This window comes from Myotis yumanensis, unplaced genomic scaffold (assembly GCF_028538775.1).
Source record: "Myotis yumanensis isolate MYYU_CA2020_CCGP unplaced genomic scaffold, mMyoYum1.0.hap1 SCAF_6, whole genome shotgun sequence".
Classification (NCBI taxonomy): Eukaryota; Metazoa; Chordata; class Mammalia; order Chiroptera; family Vespertilionidae; genus Myotis; species Myotis yumanensis.
Genome location: NW_027223757.1, coordinates 72,631,542 through 72,658,062, shown reverse-complemented (window position 1 = coordinate 72,658,062; position 26,521 = coordinate 72,631,542). Strand labels below are relative to the sequence as shown.

The following is a 26,521-nucleotide window of genomic DNA, read 5'->3' as shown; positions in this document are numbered from 1 at the left end:
AATTACCAGTTAACTATTTCAGAGGTTTTAAAAATGATGCTCTCAATTAATATTTTACATTAAAACAGTTCACTATAAGTTGGGACGTTAGGTCCTGAAGCCAACTCCTTGTTCTGAGCTCTTCAGAATAGACTCCAGTCCCTAACAGTCACAGGCTCAGTGGGTGCATTAATGAGCATTCTTTCTGCACTGAGTTGTCAACTTCTGAAACAACCATCTAACTTCACTCCACAGGGAGGTGTCCATCCTCTTTTTGGTAGTGTCACTTTTACTTTATTTTTAAAAAGTTTATGTGGGTTATCAACTTTGGGCAGATGAAAAGAAAACCATTTCGCCTGGTTTTATTTAATTACTAGAGGCCCTATGCACAAAATTCGTGCTAGAGTAGGCCTTCCTGCTGCCAGCACCGGCTTCCCTCTGGCAACCAGGACCCGGCCTTCTCTCCAGCCACCAGCAGGCACCCAGGACCCAGGCTTCCCTGATAGGGAAGGTCTAATTAGCATATTATGCTTTTATTATTATAGATATTGCCTTATATGTGCTATTCTGTGTGCTATTTAATTCAATAGGCGACTGAAAGAGGAAAAGGAAACCTCGGGAACTTTGAAATATGGCAGTTATTACAGAGCTCTATGTCTGAATGCTAAACATTAGCCATAATGTAAAAAATACATTAGAGCACAAATGCACAACCTCCTGGAGGCTTACCCAAGTTTTCTGCAGCAACCATGGTTCGTTAGACACTAAGAGTAAAGTTATTTAAAGGAATTAAGGGCCTCAGGGGGAAAAATTAATGTTAATTTAGGTTTTATAATTAATTAAATTGAGAACGTATAATGATTAATTATGGTTAGATTTAAAATACAGAAGTGCAAATTAAAAACTCATATGTGTAACAAAGATTTCTCTTCGGTTCTTACAAAAAAAAGAGAGACAAAATAAGTACACAAAATTATATTACAAATATCGGGAACTGCAACCATCAGAGATTACATTTTTTTATATGGAACAGTAACAAACTTTTACCAACACACATTTAATTAATATGAAATACAACTACAACATATTACATAATGTGATTTTTCTGATACTAAAAACTGTAAGACTATTTGATGCAAAATATATTTTGTGCAAAAATTAAAGAGACTATATTTCAAGAGTAGAAAAGGAAAGATGAATCACTAGCAGGTACCCATTGATAGGAACTGAGTTTTTCCCAACATCTATCCCACTGCCAGCAATGGGAGTGGTGACAACTGGTGACATAAAAATAAAATTTTATATGTTACTTTGAAATACATAATGCCAGGTTATTTCAATATTCTGAAAAGCAAACATCCACTCTTGACCACTTAACAAAGACACGCCCCAGAAAATTCTATTAGGTTGTCAACATTAATCTGGATGGGGGATGAGAGTGGCACAGATGGAAGACTTAGGGGGAAAAAAAAGAGAGAGAAAAGATACAAGAGAAATATGTAAAACATTATGCATTTACAAATAATGAAAAAGAACTTGATCGCACATTTTTCAAGAAGTTATTTTTACACATTTTGAAATCCTGTAAAAACAAGGTATATTGCAAAGGGTTAAAAACAAAGTCATTGATAAATGATAATCAGTTTTAACAGAGTTCATGCAATTATCTTAGCTGGAAAGCTACTGTCCCAAGTCACAAAATTTATGCTCTGCCACATGATTACATATTAAAATCATTTCTTAAAAGAAATTATTTTATATTTGTTCCTGACAGAGGTCTTGAGAAAGCACTGTACAAATTAAAGGTTATAGAAATTTTTAAGCGATAATGTTAAAATACCATACAAAAATGTGTAAACAAAAAGATGCTTTACAGTTGCAGGGCATTATAAAATCCATAATGTGGATTACGATAAAAGATCACCTCTTGTGCATTTTTAAAAATTGTTAGCATAATCCTAGAAGTTCAAAATTGTGTTTTCAATCAGCAGCAAAGGCGCCGGAAGCATCAGTGTGCTTCCCAGGCCTAAGGAGTAACCGCAGACGTGCTGTGTCTGCTCCAGGACTTGGCCAGCACAAGCTCCTACGCTTATGAGGGACACGTGAAAAGTTTTGCAACAAGTCTCACCTGAGAGATGATCTAGCACTAAAACATTTAAACTCCTCTTTTATCTACCCCGTCAGAGAGGAAAACTGCTTTTAAAAGATATTATAAACAATATAAATTCTGATAGTAAAGCACTGTAAAAATTAGATAGACTTTTTGGCACAAAACACTATTTAAATCCCAGCTCTTTTGCAAAATATATGTCTGAAATTTCTTATTTGAAAATAAAAACTTTTAACATACACACAATGTGTAAATGATTCTATGAATGAATGAATTAGATTCTGTTTCCTTAAACACTGCACACACCTTCAATTTACTTCAATACCAAGTACCTGCATGCATACATCCACACCCCACCTGGTACAGATATTGCACAGTAACATTGCCCAAGTACATACTAATGCAGTCTCACAAAACTTAGGGTCTACCTTTCTTTATTATTTTTTGTAAGTACTTGGATTCAATACTATTTCCCAGAAAAGCTAGATGACTAATTTCAGAAAAAGAATGCTATCTTTTCTTGACCCATAATATTACAATCTGTACCAATATATTTAGGCATTTCATTTGTGTTTTCCAGCATTTAAAATTCAGCAAAACCTGTTTTTGACATTTCTTACAGCATTCCTTCAAAAACAGGAGAAGCTTCGTCTAATGTAAAAAAAATTAAAATGAGTCCACAGGGCAGTAATTTTTCCTCCAAAGATCTCACTCCATTCTGAAAAGCACTGCAGATCAATATTTAAGTCTGCCAACTTTCAAAGCATTAGGTGCAAAATCTGCTAAAAAACTTGTAACATACCATGACCGCTGGATGTAGTTCTCACTGAATTGCACAATTATTTTCCTGCCTATGACATTTTAGGGTATGCTACAGCTGCTAAAAGGATTTCTGCTCTTTTTGGTCCTCTGTTTGTTGGGTCTAAGATTGATGACATCTCCACCATTAAGGGTACTTGCACTCTGACCCGAGTGACTTCCACCAGATGTGTTGAAGACACCTGGAATAAAATGAAGGGGGACACAGAGGTTGAAACATCCAGCTTCTTAGTGAATCAGTAGTATTTCCAACTTTAAGCCTTTCTTTTCATTTCATTCATTTTTAATAGAAATACATATGGTTCAAATTTCAAAGGGTACAAAAGAGTTCAGAATGAAGTCTCCTCCCACCACCCCAGTTTTATTCCCCTAAGGCAAGCATGTTTTATCAATTTTCCTATGTATTCTTCCAGAGATATTTTATGCATATATAGGCAAAAATACATATATATATTCTTTTTTCCTCCCTCTGCTACTCAAATGGTGACATATTCTACACATTATTCTGCATCTTTTCACTATTTTTGAAATATGGACTCAGTAAATAAAATAATTATAATAATTTCACTTATTAACTTTATATCAGATAACTTCCTTAAGAATACCTGATGTAGTTAACAGTATTTGTGATATTTTATGTTAATCAAAACATTACCTATGTAAAAGCTGGTAGTAATGTAAGATTTTCCTATCGAGGCTAAACTAACAAAATGGTCTACAGATAATTAAAGTCATGAGTAGATAAAAAAGATAAATTTTTAAAAAAAGTTTAACTATTATAGGTTCTGTTTTGAACTGTGCTGGTCTTTCTGAACTATTTATCATCCCTGATACACAGAACTATGGGCCAGAGACACTATCAACAACACAAAGGTGACTGCGAGCAATTCCTGCCCACAAGACGTTTACAATCTTTAAAAGAGCAAAAAGGAAGTTTACAAGCTAATAAATGAGGTGAGTTAGTATACAAAGGACTAATGATATATGTATAAGACATTACATGTTAAGTGCCATAAAAGAGACACAAGATCCCATAAATGGTTCAAAGACAGGACGAGTGACATCTAATTTATTAGGAAGGAGGGATTATAGGAAGCAGGAGGAACTGGACACCCGGCAATGTCCTGGACTTAGATCTTTGTTCACTTAAAGGAAAACCATGAGGCCAATTACATAGCCGAGCGAGCTTTCTAGCTAGTCCATGAGGAATAAATAGTGCTTTGACAGCCCTAGCTGGTTTGGCTCAGTGGATAGAGAGTAGGCCTGCAGACTGAAGGGTCTTGGGTTCGATTCCAGTCAAGGGCACATACCTTGGGTTGCAGGCTCCTGGCTCTGGTTGGGGGCATGCCAGAGGCAACCGATTGATGTGTCTCTCTCACATTGTGTTTCTCTCTGTCTCTTCCTCTCCCTTCCACTCTAAAAATCAATGGAAAAAATATCTCCGGGTGAGGATTAAAAAAAAAAATAGTTATTTGACAGAGATGGGAAAGGGAGGTTATTCTTGATAGAAGAGTCAAAATGAGCAAAAGTGAAAAGAAAGACAGCCCTGGGCATGTTCAAGAAAGAGCAAGACCTCTGGTGGAACTGGTAAAAGGGGTACATACATAAAAGTGGGGCATGAAGTCGCACAGGAAGGATGGACAAAACTGTCTTTAAATATTGGGATGAAGAGAGCCTGTATTTAATGTTACATAATGAGAATCAATATACCTTTAATAAGAGACCTGATACTACTAAATGTAATAATCACTGATCTAACACATTCTAATCACATTTCTTAAACAACTGAGCACACTGTATGAAAAAATAGTAAATAAGATAATTAATGGGAAATAAATTCACCAGGTAAACATGGGTCTAAAATGTCCTGGGTACTTACCAATTTTGTTACTACTTGAATGCCTTAATTCTGGATCCTCAGCTACTTGTTTCAGTTTTTGAAGATACTTTTCAGCCAAATATTTAAAAACTAGAATAAAAATGAACAAAAAGCCTACCAGGTCAGTATGACTTAAGCAGATAAAATATGTTTTTGCACATTACTTACTATAATATTTATATGTACTAAACACATTTAAAATTAAATTAGAAATATACAATCTAGTTGAAAAATTCAACTTGTAAATTTATTTCAGCAATACCTATGTACAATGAATGGCAATACTAATAAACAGATAGTGGCATTTTATTAGTAAAGAAATGAAATAGTATTTGTAATCATTGGCTCTTTAGTTTTCAGTACTTGAATAGTGATTAATATTCAGCAACACTAAATGACTTAGTCTTAAAAAGATGTCTCATTTCTTTAGGTGAAAAAAATACCTACCCAGAAAGACACCTAGGCAACAATCCAGTTGCTATCTAATATAATAAGTAGCAATTCTGGAATGAGAAAAATAACCATCGTCTTTCTCTAATATTACTTTCTTAATCTAGGAAATACTATTAATTTAAGGCTATTGTAACTACCTACTGGAATATCCACCTATTGTGGAGTTCTAAACCAATTCAGTAATTTTAAAAGGTATGCATGAAAAACACATACATGCATAGACACTCACACATATAGTTATATTTTTAAAGATAAAAAACAAAACAAACACCCAGCAGAGTTTTGCTGTAGAGTACCAAGTATTCCAAGACATCAGTGAATAATTAAAAACTCTAACTCAAAGAAGCATCATGCTTTAATTTTTTTTTAATGACAGGTGACAATAAAATTCTATTCTCATCATAAATGTTTTCTAAACAACACAATAGAAAACTAAGAAGAGTAAAACAGATTTCCTGTTAAATGTTTAAAACGGCAGTTTACCTTCATTCACATTGAGATCTTCCTTCACCGACGTTCTGTAGAATCTTAGCTTTAGCTTTTTGGCCAGTGCTTCAGCTTCCTCGCTGTATCAATGGAGGGAAAAGTGCTTATGGAGATACTTTCTGATCGCTTGTTTTTAAAAAAATCACTTTTATAACATTTATTGATACAGCTTGGGGGAGGGTGGTGTCAGATGTTCCAGACCAGTTAAAGCTGTGTTCTCAGCTTGAACAGGGTTTTGTTTTCACTACTTGTGGGAGCTGATAAACACCAACCATGATACTGTAACTATAAACACACACTTTTCCATAAAGTCACTAAACTCTAGCCTTAAAATAGCAAAATATCGCTTTTCTTTATATTATACTTTAATATTCTCTTCTGTTTTAAAAAAAATTTGAATTTAATTACACTCTGAGAATCACATAGTGCAGTACTTATTTTACTCTTACTGGCTATGAAACTACTTTGCTGCCAAAGTCAGAGTCAACAGTATAGTAAGGCTGTCTCTACAAGAGTGGACCCCTAACTTTAGTTTTATTATGACTCCTGATGGTGGACTCCTGATTTTATTAAGACTATAGTAGCTAAGCTCCAAAATGGTTCCCAATGATTCCATCCCATCTCCCCACGCTCCTGGTCTTCATACCCTTGTGTAGTCTCCTCCTACACCAGTGATGGTGAACCTTTTGAGCTCGGCGTGTCAGCATTTTGAAAAACCCTAACTTAACTCTGGTGCCGTGTCACATATAGAAATTTTTTGATATTTGCAACCATAGTAAAACAAAGACTTATATTTTTTATATTTATTTTATATATTTAAATGCCATTTAACAAAGAAAAATCAACCAAAAAAAATGAGTTCGCGTGTCACCTCTGACATGCGTGTCATAGGTTCGCCATCACTGTCCTACACTGTAGTCAAGGTTGGTCAATGGGATCAATAACAGAGAGAAGCGATAGTATGTAACTTCTGAGGCGAAGTCCTAAGAGACATGTGGCTTCTGCTTTGCTCTCTCTTGGCTTGCCGGCTGTAGGAAGCCAGCTGCTTTGTTGTAAGAACACTCATGCAGCCCTAGAGAGAAAGATCCACGTGGCAAGGAGCTAAGCCCCTGCCAATGGCCAGCTGAGTGAACCATCCTGGAAACAGGTCCTCCAGCCCCAGTCAAGCCTTTGTGTGACTATAGGCCTAGCCAATATCTTGCCTAAACCTCATGGAAAACTCTGAACCAGAACAACCCTCAAGCTATCCCAAATTTCTATAGAAACAGAAATAATAAATGTTGGTTGCTGTAAGCCACTAAGTTAGACTAATCTGTTATACAGCAACAAATAACATAAGAACACATAAGCAAAACTTTAATAATACAATGAGCAAATGCTTATAGAAAAAAATTAGCTGGATGCTAAACTCCATTCACAAATTTGAGCATAATAGTTCTGAAAATACAAAACAATATGAAACTCATCAATATAGGCTATCTATCTACTTTTTATTAAAGCATCTTTCATATGTTTAAATATTTTTAAATGTTTTCTTTAGCATTATCACTAGATCTACATTTGACTTAAAACGAAGAACTGGATTTTCGGTGCAAAGACCTAAGCCTAGAATTCTAAAAGGAGCTTCAAAATTTAATCCTTTAATTTTCTCTACCTATGATTCAGTAAGAACTTTTTTTAAAACAAATCAATCACATAGAACAGCTCACAGAAATTTTAAATATAAGGCATTCTTTATGTAAACGTCCCTAAATTTTGTAAGTTTATACAAAAATTAAAATCGTTTTTAACTTTATAGAATTATCGCCACCCCCTCAAAAATTGCCATCTTACTTCTTTATACAAGAATCATCCAAGAGATCAATCTTGTTTTGTACAAGCACAGTTGGTATATCTCCAACTTCAGCTACTACTTTCTCTCTCCAACTGGAAATTGCTTCAAAAGATTCCCTGTCTGTGGTAGAAAATACAAGCACACAAGCCTGGGCTCCTGTAAGGTCACAAAATAAACATATTATTTAAATTAATTTAACAATCCTGTGAAGGGTGAGGGCAACTTTTACCTACAAACAGTTTTTCATGTAAATAACTGGTGAACTTATCTTTTAGCACTCTGCTTATTTTTTAAAATATAAACTCTATTTTCTAATTCAAAGAACCAATTTTTACCAAGAACAGTGGTTCTCAAACTTGTATAAGTATCAAAGTTCTATCAAAATTATAAACTTTTTTTGGGGGGGGAACACCATGAAATATTAATGCATTTAATTACATTATAAGAGCTACAGAGAATGGTAAACTAAACATGAATGATGGGCTGTTGCCAAGTTCTTCCTGTGAATACTTGTCATTTGCTTCTTAATTTCTTTCAGTATAGATTTAAGAAAAATCTATGAAAAAAATCGTAATTCTATTTACTTTTCTAAAAGTATGTTATTATCTCATGTTGGTAGCAGAATACCAATGATGCTAACAAATATCACTTACAAACCAGGGTCAAGAAAAAAATATATACAGTAAGAAAGGGAAATGGTTTAATTGAGTTTTTTACCCTGTTTAACTATATAATTCCCATACTATACTCATTGGCAATATTTTATCTATCAACTATCACATTAGGTTGATTATATCTAAAATTAAATATAAGCAGAAACCTGGAAGAAACTCTCTTACAAATTATTAGTTGTTGAATCAGGTGGCACAGTGACAAAAAGCAGATGTGTAGACCACAAGAAAAACTGTCCTGGGGTCAAGAGGATTTCCTGGAATCAAGGCATGTTTTCTTATTGTTACACCTTCCTTCCAGATTCCTCAGGTATAAGTTTCCTACTAAGACTCAGACATACGTACTAGGCTACCTAAGACACTCTAAGGCCAAAATCAATTTGTTTATTGCCAGAGGAAATACAGTAGAAAGAAAATGAGCATATGAGGAAAGAGAAAACTGGCAGTTCAGTATTACTATAAAAAGAGGCTTCATCTGGGAAAATCTCTACTCCAGACAGGTTTAAAACCAAAGATTAAATTAGTAACACAAATTGTAAGGGGGAAGCAGGCAGATAGACCCTGAGACTTTGTCAAAATTGAAGGAATAAAATTGATGAGTATATTGGTAAATAAATTTATATTTACTTGAACTCTAAATTTTACTTAAACTACAAATAAAACATTGTTTATTCACACTTTAACTTTGATTTAACTAAGTTTTATTATAAAACTCTATTTGTTAGTTTGAAACCAAGAATTTTCTATCTATCCAATTATCATTTAATTTGAGGGTCCAATAGGTACACTCCAGGTACACTTAAAGAAAAATACTTAAAAAAAAATAAAATAAAGGATAAAAGGGGGGGGGGGGGGTAAGAGATCAACCAAAGGACTTGTATGCATGCATATTAGCATAACCAATGGACACGGACACTGGGGCGGTGGGGGCTTGTCCTGGGAGGCAGGAGTGGCGGGGGTGGGACATCAATCCAGGAAAAAGGAGACATATGTAATACTTTAAACAATGAAATAAATAAATAGGTAAAGAAATTGAAAAAAAAAAAAGGATAAAAGAAAAAGTGTATTCATAACAACCCCAAATTACTTAGTGGGGTGCTGAGTGGGAGAGATCAAAGGAATGTGGGAATGTGCTGAAGTGCCTGTCTGAAGAGGAGGAAATGTGATGGTGACATGTTTAAGTAATCAAGGGAGGTAAATAAACATCATTTTCTGCACTAGACACTGGAGTACCTGCACCCCCTCCGCCCCAGGAGCCACTGCAGCTGTGGAGACAGTTCCCGCCTGTTGCTAGTTCCCTACCTCAAGCACATGCTGCAGGTGCTCTCTGCTTTCCTGCCTCAGGTGCTTTCTGATGCTTCAGAGGGCCCCTGGGTTTGTGGAATTGATGCCTCTGGGGAGAAGCTTCAAGTTATGGGGGATGGGATAAATACCTCATCTTCATGTTGGTAGGGCCATCCTGAGGTGTGCCTAGAAGGTTCTTCACAGGGATCCCTCATTGCCTACAGTTATAATTAGCTCATTAATACACCCTTTACAAGTTTTTCTCCTGCTTTCCCTAGTCTCTTTATTTCTACTTCCTGGGATCACTTCCCAGATAAATTATTCCCACCCAGTTGTGCCAAGAACTGCTCTGTTGGTGTCTTGGAGGGAAGGGAAGGTTAAACTAAGAGAATAAGTGTCGTAAGTTACAGGCAATCACCATAATAAGAAGGAGTCAATATGCCTAAAAAACAAGGAGAAAAGTGACCTATCCAATGTACAGCACAGAAAATAGAAAAAAGAACTATAGAAAATATAAAACCTGAACGAGACAACAGAAATAAGTTGTAACAAAGAGTAATTATAATCTTCAGGAAGAACGGCACATGAATCTGTTCACTTGATACTAAGCCTCAGACTGAATGCTGCAACCAACTCATCTCATTTAACCTAAATATATTACCAAAATGAAACAAAAACAGACAACCTAGATTACTTCTGCAGTTTTTAAATTATGACAAATATTGCACAACTGTTTAATTTCCCCTAAGTGAAACCATCCATCCATAGAAAACATTCTGCCAAAAAGTTAAAAGAGGGCTCTTTTTGACTGATGTACCAAAAAAACATGACAAATACCAGATTCCAAAATGTGTGTGAAAAGATCATTATTTGCAGAATTTACAAAGGAAATACATAGCTATAAATCCTACACAACTCTGGAACTCCCTCAAGCACTTCAAGAATATTTTTTTTAAAGAACTGAGAAGGTGGAAAAAGGAAGATTAATAAAGGATTTCTTTAGAGGAAGTACTGTCGCCCAATCCTTCTCTCTCTTTCAAGAAGGTGGGATGGATGGGGGAAGAGTACTATCATTTCTATCCCTTCTTCTCAACCTAGCAGGAATGGACTTCAGCAAGACCATTTAAGGAGCTTGATATGTGTTTCCAGCAACTCTGGACTGATGCTGCTTGATTCAAGCCTGAGAAAGATGCAGTGGCTGGGAGCAAGAGTAAAAAGACAAGACCAACAGACGAAAAAGAAGAGAGCTGCATTTGGGTGTAACTGTGCTCCCCCTAAGGACAAGACAAAGAATGCACAAGAATTTCATACAAGCATGGAGCCACATCCAAGAGATAAGCCAGCATGGGATCATTTTATTTTATTTTATTTATTATTTTGTTTAAACTCAATGAACACTGGCTTAAACTATAATGGGATTTATTGTCTAAGTCAGCAATTTTCAACTGGTGTGCCGCAAGAATTTTTTTTAAAATACATTTTTATTGATTTCAGAAGAAGAAGGGAGAAGGAGAGGAAGAGATAGAAACATCAATAATGAGAAAGAATCAGGCTGCCTCCTGCACCCGCCCTACTGGGGATGGAGCCCATAACCAGGGCATGTGCCCTTGACTGGAATCCAGCCTGGAACCCTTCAATCCACAGGCCGACGCTCTACCCACTGAGCCAAACCAGGTAGGGCAGCATGGGATCATTTTAAATCATGTTCAATAGGGCTATTTATTGGGTGATGAGAGCTTAGCATAAAGGAAGATGGGGATGGAATGATGAGTCCCACAAAGGGGCAAAGCAACTGCCCAAATGACGTATACATTTGCCCTGAAGAAACATCCCCAAAAATGGGAGCCTTAGAGGAAATCAGGATGATTTCCTAGAAAATCATCTTTAAACATCTGCCATCCAGAAGGCCCCAACATCAGACACCTACCACAGTGTTCTTGTCCCCAATTTGCTCTTCTCCTAGGCCTGACCCAAGAGAATAAAGAACCATCTCTACAAGCTGGGTAAGAAAGTGGGAGGAGGAAACAACCAATATTCCTTTCGGAGACCACAGGTACTAGCCTAAGTAAGACTCCAGAAAAGATAAGAGATTTAATGCTAAATTACATTTGGAGTTTTGATTAATATACATGACTGACTATTCCCATTACCAAATTAAGGTCATGTTCATGACTAGAAATAACTATGAGGCAGCTAAAAAAAATTACTGGAGAGTGACAGAAAAGACGAAGGGGGGTTTTATTGAGGGTAAAGGAAAAGACTGCACCTCCTCCTGCTGCCTAATCCTATATAATAAAAGCCTAATATGTGAAGTGTCCGACTGTTCGACCGTTCAACCAGTCGCTATGACGCGCACTGACCACCAGGGGGCAGGCGCTCCAACAGGTAGGTTAGCTTGCTGCTGGGGTCTGGCCAATCGGGACTGGGTGAGAAGGGCCGGACACGTTCTAGAGCCCTCCTGCGGTCCCTCCCCGGCCCAATCTTGCACCGGGCCTCTAGTCAAATACAAAGGGATGTGAGAGACAAAACAAAAGTTGCATTTTGGTAACCTCACGAGCTGTGCCCTGTTCAACATACTAGCTATTATAAATATTCTTAATTCAAAAATGACCCTATACTGTTATTTTTGGTAGGGTGCCCTCCATGTCCGCACTGGATGCTGGTGGAAGTGGGCTTCTTGCGATGTCACAAGAAAAAGAATTTTTGAGGCTGGTATGGGTAAATGAGTGGCACTTATTTGCGTGGAATTAAACCCCTGAGTTTCCAAGGTTCCCTCCACTCCACTCCGTCCCACCATGGAAGAAGTCCAGCTGTGTCCTTAGCAGAGCTGGGATTAAAGCTGCTGCCCAAAGTTTCTGTTTCATATTTGCACAGTCCAATCCAGCATCAGGCTAGTTTAGCTTGTGTTCCCAGCTGCAGTCCATCAGTCCATTAAGTGTGGGGTCTGCATGGCCATAGGCCATGCAGCTTCTAGGAACACAGGCGAATGCAAGGAAGCAGGAGCAAAACCAGAGGAACAAAGGAGGAACCAGAGTGCAAGAATTCCTTTGGGGATTTTAACATTCTAAGATTTCCTGCACTTGCAGTGGCCCACCCCCTCTAGCTAATTATCTCTGTTTCCAGGTTAAACTGGCAGGCACCTTCCCTACATAACCCTGACTTTACTACACATGCATCCATCTCCCCTTTGTTGGACCCCTTCCCCAAGTGATTAGCAGGGAATGGACTGGTGGTTCCCTGGGGAGTGTGAAGTTGCAGCTTCCAGATGGCATGCTTATGATATCTGGCCTCCCTTTTGCTCCTGTCCTATAATGAGGATATTTTTCCATTGATTTTTAGAGAGAGTGGAAGTGAGGGGAGAGACAGAGAGAAACACATCGATTGGTTGCTTCCCCCACACACCCCAACAAGGGCCTCAGATCGAGCCTGCAACCGAGGTACATACCCTGAACCAGAACTGAACCTGGGACCCTTCAGTCCACGGGCCAACGCTCTATCCACTGAGGCAAACCGGCTAGGGCTCCTTTCCAATTATTAACAACCAGCTAATTACAATGGTAACACTGTTATCCTTTCTATTTCTTCCTTTGACTTCCAGTTCTGTATTGGTACCAGGTATCTTTAGGAAAGTTAATATTTTAATTTCTCTGCTGTCATTTGGACATCTTACAACTTTGATATTTAAAGGCAGCAGGTGTTTTCTATCCATATTTTAAAAAGACCTTAATTTTCCTACTATTCAATCTTCCTTCTATACTACCTACCCTAAGAATAACACCATTGAAAAAGTTACTGCATTATCATAAATACCAGTAAACCACCCACAAAGGAATAACTTTGAATAGTTAACAAGCCACACATCAGGAAACAGGAAACGGAGCTCTAAATAAACTTTTGGTGTCAATTACAAGATCACCAGTAGCAAATATTTCTTTTTTTTTTTTTTTTTTTTTTTTTTTTTTTTTTTTTTTATTTTCCTCTTAAAGTATTACAAAGGGTATTACATAAGTAAAATATTTCTGATTAATAAGATCATTTTTAAAAAGTTACTATTTTTTCTTCTTTTTGTTTTTTAAGTTACTATTTCTGAATGCAATTCAGAAAATATTCCCCAAGAAACATAATATTGTAGTAGAGAGTAATTCCATCCTTAAGTAACTGGAAGACCCGACAAGACTTGTTCTGAGTATAGCTGAAGACCAGCAACATAAGCATCACCTGGGAGGTTGTAGAAATCTCAGTGTCACCCACAGAGCCACTGAATTAGTCTGCATTGTACCAAGCTCCCCGGGGAATTCATTTGCACATTAAAATTTAAGAAACACTGCTCTAGAGAACACAGTGTAAAATCTGACAATGGCGAAGACCAACCAGAAACACAATCTATATAATAAAAACCCAGTGGTCGTAACGCCATAACGACTAAACACCAGTCACTACGACGCCCACTGCTGCCAGCAAACCCAGCCCCTTCCCTTGCCCCACCCCAGGTCAGCCTCTCCCACCCCGATTGAGTGTGGGGCGGCTAGCCCCCTCCACCCCAAGGCGGCCCCTGGCCCAGGCTGGCCCAGCGCCCCAGAGGGGACCCCCACCACAATTGGGGGCGTGGCTGGCCTGCAAACCACCAGTGGCCCCTCGCCCAGGCCCAGGCGGTGCTGGGGGCCGGGCGTGTGTGGCACAGTCTTTTAAAAATAAGGAGAGCCCTGACCAGTTTGGCTCAGTGGATAGAGCTCAGCCTGTGGACTGAAGGGTCCCAGGTTCGATTCCAGTCAAGGGCATGTACCTTACTTGCGGGCACATCCTTAGTAGGGGGTGTGCAGGAGGCAGCTGAATCGATGTTTCTCTCAATCCCTCTCCCTTTCTCTCTGTAACAAATCAATAAAATATATTTTTAAAAAAAGAACTGAATCAAATATGGCAAATTTAAAAAAAAATAGAGACCCGCTGGAGCTCCGAGGCACCTCCCAGCACTGGTGGCCCCGCCCCCATCCCCACCCTGCGCCCAGGCCGCATGGGGGTGGAGAGGTTCATGCTGCAGCCAGTGTAGTGACGCCAGTTAACTTTGCTGGGGAGGCTGGCAGGGTTTCCGCGTGTTCGGGGGCAGCCTGTTTATACTGGGACCCCGGTGCACGGCCGCACACATGTGGGCATGTGCTGGAGCGCGGCGCAGGCATCATATGGACATTTGTGCGTAAAAAGGTGTGCACACACCTTTGTGTGCTTAAATACATCTGTTTCTCAGAAGGGTACCTGGAAAGGTGCTTTATCTGTAATAGGCAGTTTTCAAAATGTAATCCAGAGCAAGGGATCTATAGCGAAAACATGCACACAAGGAAAGGTTTTTGATACTAAACACAAAGCTGTAATTGAAGTGTTTATGCCCAAATGTACTGTGAATCAAACACATGGTGTTATTTATCAGCTGGTGGGTCTGTTTGAAAGGTTTGGTCCATCAGTTCTCATTTCACAAAAATAAAATAATGTAACTAAGTGATTACTAAATATATACTTCTAAGGCAAAGTAGTTTACCCGCAAGCACGTGTGTAGCACATCAAGGCTGTTTATAAAGTATAACTTGGATGATGTGACAATATGGTTGAGGAAGAGGGTGTGGCTGGTTGTTTTTAAAAATTAGGCACCTCACAGTTTTTGAGACAAACGTGTTAACCTAAAATCTTCAGAAAGCAGGGTCAGGGGTCTTTTAAGACCTTTGTATAGGCCTAAGACATAAAAAAGCAGCTACCTTTTTAGATGTGGCCTGAAAGAAACCTGTTATTTTCAGTTATTACTGTCTTCAAAGTAAAATAACATTTTTGCAGCCTTTTTATGAGGGTTTTTTTTTTTCATACTTTCATTACAATATTTGAAATAGGTGTTGTCATTATTTTAAAGCAATAGTTTTTTCCTCTCAATATCAGAGACCTAAATTTTCACACACACCCCAACAATGTTTACTTGAAGTAACTCATGCATCTGGACTCCAGGTGGCCTAATAAGCTCAGTGATTAGACAGGTGCTTTTATAGCCAAAGTCAAAGGCTCTTTCCCCTGATTAGCCCTTGAGGGGGGAGCAGCCAGAGGCTCTCCTGACCAGCATAGGGAAAGGGGGAGGGGCAGGAAACCATTAGAGGAAAAGGAATGGGATTGGAAACTCCCTCCCAACCACCCTTAAGAGAGTTCAAATGCTGCGAACAGCTGCAGGCAGATGGGCAGGGCTGCAAGCGTGGCAGGGCAGCAGGCAGGTGGGCAGGGTGTGCGGGTGGGCGAGGTGGTGGACTACCGTGCAACTTTGTGCGCTGGGCCTCTAGTTATATAGATATTACTCTAGATTTAAAGTGCTTGTCCCTTATTCTCTTGGACACTCTATATAATCTAAAGCATAGAAAGAAGCATCTTTTTCTTAGAACCAATGACAGTAAAAAAGTATAATGAAAAGTTATTTTATGTTGTGTGCAACTTTCTGTACTAAGTATGGTTTCTACTGCCTAGGCTAGACTTAACTTGTATGCATATAAGCATAACCAATGGACACAGAGAGGGGCTGGAGAGGGGGTGTGGGGGAGGCGGGAAAGGACAATGGGGGGGAAAAGGGGACACATGTAATACTTACAACAATAAAGAATTTTTTTTAAAGAGCTTAAGAGGAATAATTAGGGATCCCAAAAGGCTTCCTAATATGATCTGTGCTCTATTCTAACCTATTTACAAGGAAGTCATGTTTCAACATGTCTCACTATACAATAAAGCCAGCATTCCAAGAATATAAAAATGCCTTAGAGCAATGGTGTTTGGTATAATAGGTCTTTTAAATGAATTATAGTGAAATTTTTCTTTTTTAAAAATAAAATTTACAAAATTTTTATGCATCTTGAATAATACATTTCTAGGACATAAATCAGTAAGTCATAATTTCATAAAGCATACTGTTTCACCACTAAATCCATATTTTACTTAATTCATGCTTCCTAGCTAGCCCTTTCCTTCTCTTCCTAGTCTTTATTTCTATTTAATTACATCATCATCTGAACCTATACTACTAGCAGGTATGACCTGGTTGCCTAACTGGCTTCCAGTTCCCCTCCCTTCCTGAGAACACCCCTCCCCCACTGCACACTAGCCAGGGTTTAGACAGGCTAACTGTAGCCTCTGCTCTGGGAGTTGAGGCCCTAAATGCACCAAGCCAATTAGGGTAATCCCATTCCTCTAACTATTTACTGTAATCTGGTCAAGAGTGGTCTAATCAGATAAAAGCTCAGGACTTTTAATCCATTGGTGTGGGAAGCAACCTTCTCTCCCCAAGGATGTGAAAACCAAGTGGCTTCCACTGCTGACCAAAAAGAAAAGCAGTATAAGGAGGAACTAAAAAAGTTAGTTGCATTTTAAGAAAAGCTTTTAACAGACATCTACTTATATGCTTGAGATTACTTTAAGTTAAAATGTTAACTATAGGGAAATCCAAGCTGTTTAAAGCCTTTTAGTTCACAAACTGGAAAGAAATTTAAACACCCACTATAAATTAAAATGTAAGTACTAGTTATGGGCTCTTTTTAGTTTCTGGCCCAGAATGTTTTCTGTAGATATAGTAAAGAAAAATCATGATTTCTGGACACCTTAAAAGTATGAAACAAGAAGTACACAACAAACTGGATGAACCAAATTTTAAAAGTTAAAAGATAATAATATTGAACACGATCTTATGGCAAAAATGGAGAAAGCATTAATATTCAAGTACAGTGCAAATTAAAATATTTTTAGCTACCTGGTCTTTTTTTTAAAATATATGTTTTATTTCAGAGCGGAAGGGAGGGAGGGAGGGAGGGAGGAAGAGAGAGAGAGAGAGAGAGAGAGAGAGAGAGAGAAAAAGAAACATCGCTGATGAGAGAGAATCATTGATTGGCTGCCTCCTGTATGCCCTCCTACTGGGGATCGAGACTGCAACCCAAACTGTGACCTCCCAGTTCATAGGTCGACACTCAACCACTGAGCCACGCCAGCCAGGCTACCTGGTCATTTTTAATCAGGGACCCAATTGATCTACTTAACTGTATGGTTCCAACATTTTCTCCTTTTTATTTATATACAAATCAAATCATTTTTGACATTTGACCAGTTTTGCCTTTTTTAAGCTAGAGGTTCATAATAATAAATATATTCTCTAAAAGTATCATACTGATTAAAAAGTAATACTACCATATCAACTCATCAAACGTTTAAAAATAGCCCAACCTATTTTTCTTCCTCATAAAAAGAACATATATTTCAGGGCAAGACTTTATAGAGAAGTAAACTAGGTAAGTAAAAAGAAAATAATGACAATCTCATGCATTCCTCCTACCTGTTGATGTTTCCACCTAGGTTTTCTGTTTGTTTTATTTTTTCCTGTTTTGTGTAGGGAGAGGGGAGGAGGCAGTTGTGGTATAATAACCCCACTAAAAAAGTACAAATAACCTTGACTCAAGGATAAACTGTGCAGTTAGGACCCATTAATCAAAAGTGTCAATGCTCATGAAATTCATAATTTGATCTATTTTAAGAGCTTTGGGAGTAAGAACATAATTTCACCTCACACCACAGGAGAGCGATAATCAAAGCTTCAATAGATGGGAAGCCTTTAAAGGACACAGTAAAAAGAGTGAGCAGTAAGGAATGGTGACATTATTAGGATGACACCTGAGAGGTGTACCTCCCTTATTTCTCAAGGACCCAAAATGTTTTCTTAGAGTGGGCAGGGGAAGTCAAGTTTCCTTGGTAACAATTTAGAAAGCCAACTTTTTGGTTGCTTATATGTTAGTGTAATTATGTTTTTATTAGACCTCAGTTGCATAATAATAAATCCCACATTTTCAAAAGTGGAAAAAAACAACATATATATTCAAAAGCATCAATAGGCTATAATGTTACATGGTACTAGATTAAGCTTTCAGTTACTTTGTTCTCATCACAATCACCATTGGCAGTGAGTTGGAGGAACACTAAAAATGCTGTTTTAAATTCCATAAGAAAAGGACAAAATTTTAGAAAAATGTAATGGAAACTTAGAAATCTAAGCTCTTTTGAGGAATTTAACCCTACATTTTAGATCTTAAATCCTACAGTTGTAGTTCTTTCCTTTCACATGTATCTCACACTTCTTTGAACTCCTATAACACTGAAAAGGCTTTACCGATGAAATTTCATGTAATAACAAAATGTCATCCTATTTACAGGGGCTTTACTTTTTTATATGATAGTTTTCACTCTCTGACTATCTAGTCTCTTCCTTGGGGTCAGAGATAGGCATTTACCAGTTGCTGACTGACTAGGTCTGGGGATGCCTGTATAAATCATGTAATTCGAAAGGCAGAGACCAGCACCCTATATTACAAATACTATTTACCCCTCATCAAGATCCTTTGAAGAAAAATGACTTGGCATTTTAAAAAACTGCTTTGAAATTAATTTAAGTATTCTTAAAGAGAACCCTTTCTATGGGAAGCAAAAAAAAGCAAAGTTGTCTGCTTAGCCAAAAGAACATGCCCAAACAAACAAAACCCCCCACAATTTACCTCGATAGTAGGCCTTTGTTATTGCATCAAATTCCTCTTGACCTGCCGTATCCCATAACATTAATCTGACATCCTCGTCATTAACTCTGAAACAAGAGACAGATTTCAATGTAAAGAAAATGTCTTTAGTAAGATAGCTTTGTGTATATTTTTATCTTTCAAATTTGGAAGTATTAAAAAATATTGTTTTCACTATGAAAAAGTCTGAGTAGTTTTAAATGCAGATACAATTACCAAGTGGAAGTAACGGTGAAAGACATTCCTGCAAAGTTTTAACTTTACACATGATTTGAATTTACCTGCCATGTTTTCCCCTTTGACAACATTCACAGTTAGTGGCCTCAGCCGAGCAGTATTGGGAAAGAGGAATTCCCTCAGGTCAGTTTTTGCTCTCCTCTGCTACACAAGTGATAGAATTGGAAAGGAAAACTGCAGCTTACCTGCTTGGTTGCCCTTTAACTCAAAAATTTACTCTGTCATACAGTCCATAGTCTTGCTCACATTCTATTAAGTCACAGCAAACGCTGAATTAGCAAATACTAACCTACTGCTCTTATGGGAAATACAGAGTTAAATTCCTGCGAGCCCCTGGTTACATTTTCATCAGCTGATCAATACATAACCTTGTTTTTGTGTGGTTCTGTTTAAAGACACCTTATTTCATATATGTTGTTAATTCATTAACATTGAACTCACAGCCTACAGCGCTGTAACGTATGCCTGACGAGGCCTATCTAACACACGTGTTATCTCTGTAAGGCACATCACACAGCCTTCTTGCCTTCAGGATCGCTAGACAGCATTTCAGTACTATGCTTGGGGGCCATTTTAAACAGTGAAATCACCAACAGAAACGTGGCACAAAAACAGAACACTAAAAAGACACTTGTTTACAGTCTGAGAGACTAAATAAAAAGAAAGACAGTCAGTCGTCTTGTTCCACCTAGGCTGGGAATGTGTGTGTAGGGCGACTCAAATTTTTTGCTGCTTTGTGCATGTCCATGAATGACCACCAAAGCACTGGAAGTATTGATTCTGGGATTATGGATAAATTTTAGCAAGTAGGTGAATTTGCAAATGCAGAGTCCACAAATAATGAGAATCGACCATATACTTAAAATATTAATTTGATTCAGATAACAAGTACAAAAACATAAGCATTAATCTTCTTAAAATATCTAAAGGAAGCAAATACAAAAATATTTTAAAATTCTTTTAAAAATATTTTTATTGATTTCAGAGAGAGAGGGAGATAGAACATCAACTTTGAGAGAGAATCATCGATCCACTGCCTCCTGCATCCCCCTCTCTGGGGATCGAGGCTGTAACCTGGGTGTGTACCCTGACCAGGAACCAAATAGTGACCCCCTGGTTCATGGGTCGATGCTCAACCACTGACCCACACCGGCCAGGCACAAAAATAGTTTTACAAACAGGATAACAGAATACAAATTAGAAATCCAACAATCCTTAAAACAATGAACACAATTATCTTTGATGCTAATGTCTGGGCTAGTTAAGTCAGATTTGTTTAATGTTACTTATTTCCGTAATATAATTTAGTTTGTCTCTTACAATTTAAGATACCCTATAAAGTTCTCAAGACTAATGATAAAAAGTGTTACTTTGATGTGTATTAGAATCAAATTGGATTTCTTGAAGAGTTCCTTTCCACAGAAGTATTTAATCCTCCCAAACCTACTTTCTCTTATTTCTTTAGAGTAAAAACAAATGATTAATTATTAACTCTCTAACTTCTATATAGTCTTGCCCAGTTTTAAAAAGAGAAGAGACATTCTAAACAAAAGGATCCCATAATATAAGAGATGAGAAGTATTCTGACAGACAAGTGACTTTCCTTTCAAATAAAATAGTGCATGGAATCTCACTAGACTCAAGTATCAGTTTGTGTTTAAGAAGTGCTTAAAGTGCCACCAATAAATACAGAACAGATATAAGATAAAATGAAAAGGGAGGCTGGAGGGGAATAGGAAAAGAACATGAGAGAGGAAGGGAAAAGAGATGAAGGTGGGGAAGGACAGAAAGATAAAGATACTTTAGTATGTACAGCATGAGTAACCGAAAACCACCACCAATACTTCATGAGCCACTGCCTCTGGAGGCCTCGCCGTGGACTGGACTGTGATTAGTTACTATTACTCTGGCAAAAGTCCTGGACACAGTTCACAAATCAAAACCAAGAAGATAAAATGGCCAAATACATACTGGATTTGTCGCTCCAAAAAATCAACTCCAATGGTTTTCTTGTAATCTTTCGTAAAAATGCCTTTGCAATATCGCTGAATCATACTTGATTTTCCAACTGCTCCATTCCCGACAACCACCATCTTGATGGCCACTTCCATATCTTCCTCCAACATTTTTGGAATTGAAAAGGTTTCTGTACCAACTTTAATTCCAGGTGATCAGATCTTACTTCTCAAATCTGTGGTTTAAAATGAAAATAAAATTATTTTTTCATGACATAAAAACTGTACAATATAAAATAAGCTATACTTGTTTTATCAAAAAATAGTTATACTGAATTGCAAGAATTTGTTTCCATGATGAAGGTCCCCGCCCCACTGTTTATCTAATGTAAATTCTTTAAAAAGGAAGGGCCACAGTATCATTCATTTTTGAATCTTTATTAATAGACCTCTAAACAATCTGTGGGCCAACGAAGAAGCTCAAGAGAAAATTTTTAAAGTAATTGAGATGAATAAAAATGAAGACATGTCAAAATTTATGGGACACAGTTAATGTGCAGAGGGAAAATTTATAGCAGTGAATGCTTATTTTAGGAAAAATCTCAAATCAATTATCTAAGCTCCCACTTCAAGAAAGTACAAAAAGAAGAGCAAATAAACCCCAAGTGAGCAAAAGGATGGAAATTAATGAAACTGAAAACAGAAAGATAAAATTAATGAAACAAAAAGCTGGATTTTTTAAAAGATCAATAAAATTGACAAACAGAACAAAGGAAACACAAATTACCAAAATCAGTAATAAAATAGGGATATCAATCATTACAGACTTTGCAGATTCAAAAGGATAAATACACCAAACAACTCTACATAAATTTGAAAACTTAGATGAGATGGACCAATTCCCTGAAAAGTATGAACTACCACAACTCACCCTCTGTAAAATAGATAATCTGAATGGCCCCATAACTATTAAGGAAATTGAATTTGTAACTTAAAACTCAAAAAGGAATCTCCAGGCTCAGGTGACTTCATCGAAGACTTCTAACAAACTTTTTAAGAATTAACACCAGTGGGTTCAATACTCAAAAATCAATCAATATAATCCACCATATTAACAGAGTAAAGAAGAAAAAACACATCACCATATCAAGTAATGCCAAGGAAATACTGGACAAAATTCAACATCCATTTGTGAGAAAAACGCTTGGCAAGCTAGAAACAGAGAGGACTTCTTCAACCGGATAAAGGGCATCTATTAAAACACCCTGAAGCTAACATCATAATTAATTCTGAAAGACTGATCATTTTCCCCCTTATGGGAAATGTCCACTCTCACTTCTCCTATTCATCATACTCGAAGTCCTAGCCAAGGCAATAGGCAAAACAAACAAACACCATACAGATTAGGGAAAAAGGAAAGAAAACTATCTTTATTCACAGATGACATGAGTATCTATGTAGAAAACTCCAAGGAATTAAAAAAAAAAAATCCTGCAGCTAACAAATGAGTTTAGTAAGGATGCACAATAAAGAGCAGCACGCAACCCTCAAATGTATTTCTATATCCTAACAATGTACAATTTGAAACCAAAAAGTTTTAAATGACATTTATAAGAATTCCAAAGATATTAAATACTTTGGAATAAATCCAACAAAACGTACAGGATCTGTATGCTGAAAACTACAAAATACTAATGAAACAAAGACCTAAATAAATAGAAAGCTGTATTATGTTCATAGATGAGAAGACTCAATAAAGTAAAAACAGCAATTCTCCCCAAATTGACCTATGGTTTGATGCAATTCCAAAGTAACAGCACGATTCTTTTGTAGTTAGACACAAGTTGATTTTAAACTTTATATGGAAAGATAAAGGAACTATAATAGCTAAAACAATTTTGAGAAAGAATAAGATTGGAGGAAGTCTTATTACCTGATATTAATATACTATACAGCTATCTTAATTGAAAAAGGTATGATTCTAGCAAAGAGAAAGATACATAAATCAATGTAATAGAACAGAGGTCCCCACATTAGATACACACAAATATAGCCAATTGATTTTATTTACAAAGGCGCAAAAACAATTCAATGGAGAAAGACAGCCTTTTCAACAAATGGTGATGGAACAACTGGACATTCATATTTTTAAAAAGTAAATCTTCCCCTCACACTTAAAAAAATATATATATATTATTTTATTTTATTGATTTCAGAGAGTAAGGGAGAGGAAGAGCAAGATAAACATCAATGATGAGAATCATTTATTTGCTGCCTCCTGCACGCCCCCCCCCCAGTGGGGATAGAGCCAGCAACCAGGGCATGTGCCCTGACTGGGAATTGAACTATGACCTCCTGGTTCATAGGTTGATGCTTAACCACTGAGCCATGCCGGCTGAGCCCCTCACACTTTATACAAATAATTCCCCAAATGAATCATAGGTATAAATGTAAAATTATAATTTTTAGAAAAATATTTTTAGAAGGTGAAAATCTTCTTGACCTGGCGTTAGGCAGAATTCTTTAGACATGATACCAAAAGATCCACAAAATGTAAAATTGATAAGTTAAACTTCATGAAAATTAAAACATCTGCTCTGTGATACGCTACAGCCTGGGAGAAAATATCTGCAAAACACATGTGGAACAAATAACTTTTATCCAGAGCATATTAAGAACCCTCAAAATTCAACATAAGAAATCTAACAAGCACCTGAAAAGATAGTCAAAGTCTTTAGTCATTAGTTTAAGACACATTAAAACCACAAGACACCACTCCATGCCTATTAGAATAGCTAAACTTAAAAATGCTGACAATACAAAGTGCTAGGGAGGCTGTGGAGCAACTAGTACTCTCACATGTCACTGGTCAAAATGCAGTGATACAGCCACTCTGGAAATCGGTGTAAAAATTTCTTAAAAGTTACACATACTTCACACGACCCTAGCAATAGCCTAGAGAAATGAATACGTAGGTTCACAATAAAACCTGTACACCCATGTTGATAGCAGTTCTATTCATCATCACTCAAAACTGGAACCAACCCAAATGCCCTTCAATGGGTGGATGTATAAACTGACACATCCATCTCATGGTATCCTACTTAGCAACTTAAAAAAATTGATGATACATGCAACAATTTGGAGGAATCTCAAAAAAGGCATGAAAGAAGTCGGCATCAAAAGGTTACATGTTACATGATTCCATTTATATGATATACTAGGAACGAACAAACAGTACAGATGGTCCCAGACTTACATGGTTCGACTTACAATTTTCAACTTTACGATGGTGTGAAATCGATAGGAATTCAGGAGAAACCATACTTCAAATTTTGCATTTTGACCTTTTCTCAGGCTAGTGATATACAGTATGATATACTCCTGTGATGCTGGACTGCAGCAGCAGGAGGAAGGGGGGGTGTGGGGGGGGGGAATAGGGGGTCGCAGCTCCCACTCCGCCAGGAAATAAGGAGGGTAAACAACTGATACCCTACAGCATAGTATGTATTAAATGCATTTCGAATTATTTTCAACTTATAGTGGGTTTATCAGGTCCTAACCCCATCGAAAATTGAGGAGCATCTGTAATTGATGAGTTAGGGAAAGGATACCATAGTTTGTTGGAGTTTTTTTTTGGGGGGGGGGGGGGGGTAGAACTGTTCTACATCCTGACTGTCATGTGGTTACATGAATCTAAAATTCATAGAATACACCTCCACAAAAAGTCAATTTTACTATATGGTCATTTAAAAAATAATAAAATTTGAAGAAAGAAAAGTGCTATCAGATTTTAACACCGTTTTTGTGATTAGCAGCCACTACTCTATAGTCTTAAAGCACTATATCGAAACTATTCTTAGAAAATAAGCACAATTCTGAGTACAATTTAAAAGCTTGATATACCTTTTTACCCCAAATTTAATTTTAAAGATTTTCTTGACAACCAATGTATTAGAAAATTTCTTATATATTAGAAAAGGAAAGGATGAGTTAACTCACTGATCAGAAGAGGTGTGGGTTTTGTTGTTTTTTCATCACAGCCTGCACTTAAATACAGTTGTGATTATATTTTAAAAATACTGCAACACGCCTTGGGCTCAATGGAATCACCTCCATGTTAGGCGTTACAGAAAACCTAGAGAAATACACGGCCCCTTTCCGAGTCCCCAGCTACTAGGCAGTGAGGTTTACTATTCGCCTCCACACCTCGGGTTCCTCTGCCTGCGGGGAGCGAGCTGCCGGGGGCTCCTGGTTGGAGTAAAGCAATTCGGGGACACCCAGTGTCAATGAGAGCGCAGACGGGCTCATTCATACCCGGCTGTCTGAGCGAGGAACTCGGGGAGGGTGGGGCCCCCCGAGGGACGAGAGGGGTCTGAAAGCCAGGGCGGAGCTCCGGACCCTGCTCCCCATCAAACCTCACCCGGGCCCTGAACGCCCCCGGGCTGGGGTCCCGCCCCGCCCGAGTCGCCCCTTCCCCGTCCGGGGACCAGGGCAGAGCCAGGCGCCGGGAGCTCGGCCAGAAAGGAGGCGCAGCGCCGCGCCCCCGCCCCACCCCTCGCTCTCCCGCCCAAGGGGCCATTCCAGGCACCCACACCCGGGAAGACCGGACCGCAGGGAGCTGGGAGGGGGCTCCCGGCAGGCGCGGCCGCCCACCTCCTCCAGCCGCACCGAGGACACCGCGCTCAGAGTCGGGGAGGCGGGCGCTGGGCGGCCGGGGCCGGGGGAGGGGAGCCGGGCCTGGAGGCTCCTGACCCCCGATCCCCCCTCCAGTCCCTGGAGAAAGGCACATCCCGGGACCCCGGGGAGAGGCGGATCCCACCCCAACGAAGCCGGACGGGTCCTCAGCCCTCGGAGACGGCGAGTGAGCGCAGCGCCGCCGCCCCGGAGCGCGAGCCGCTACTCACCGTCCCCCCGCGGCCGCGGCCCCGCAGCCCAGCCCGGCGCGACCGGCTCCTCCTGGTCGCGGCGCAACAGCTGCCGCCGCCGCCGCCGTCACCTCCACCTCCTCCCAGCGCGCCCGCTCCCCCGGCGGGGCCGCCCGGCTGGCTCGCGCCCTCTTTCGCTCTTTTAAGAACGGCTATGATTTATTTTTAACGAACTTTATGGGCGATGAGGGCCAAGAACCAGCGGCTCCGCGGCAGCTCCGCCGGGGATGGAAGGGCGCGGGAGACTCCTCTCCCCACATCTGTGGACCCGCCGCGCGGCGGAGCATGCGCCGGGCTCGGTCTGCGCATGCGCCGCGGGGACC

General features: G+C 38.7%; 1 protein-coding gene across 1 annotated transcript; it reads right to left on the bottom strand.

The window, feature by feature from the left end:
- Window positions 1–2,941: 2,941 nt before the first annotated feature.
- RAB23 (RAB23, member RAS oncogene family) lies at window positions 2,942–26,465 on the bottom strand. The gene is made up of 7 exons (XM_070418334.1): window positions 26,178–26,465; window positions 21,287–21,506; window positions 19,061–19,146; window positions 7,560–7,716; window positions 5,724–5,806; window positions 4,788–4,877; window positions 2,942–3,090 (listed from the first exon to the last, which is right to left on the bottom strand). The coding sequence occupies exons 2-7, from the start codon at window positions 21,439–21,441 to the stop codon at window positions 2,951–2,953; spliced, it is 711 nt and encodes a 236-aa protein (XP_070274435.1). The 5' UTR covers window positions 21,442–21,506; window positions 26,178–26,465; the 3' UTR covers window positions 2,942–2,950.
- Between the last annotated feature and the right edge of the window lie 56 nt (window positions 26,466–26,521).

Excerpts from the sequence above, each read along its gene's own strand:
- RAB23 (XM_070418334.1), bottom strand. The coding sequence starts at position 21,441 with ATGTTGGAGGAAGATATGGAAGTGGCCATCAAGATGGTGGTTGTCGGG. Across the intron at positions 5,807-7,559 it reads GATGATTCTTGTATAAAGAA|CGAGGAAGCTGAAGCACTGG; the intron begins GTAAGATGGCAA and ends CCATTGATACAG. Across the intron at positions 4,878-5,723 it reads AGATCTCAATGTGAATGAAG|TTTTTAAATATTTGGCTGAA; the intron begins GTAAACTGCCGT and ends TTTTTATTCTAG.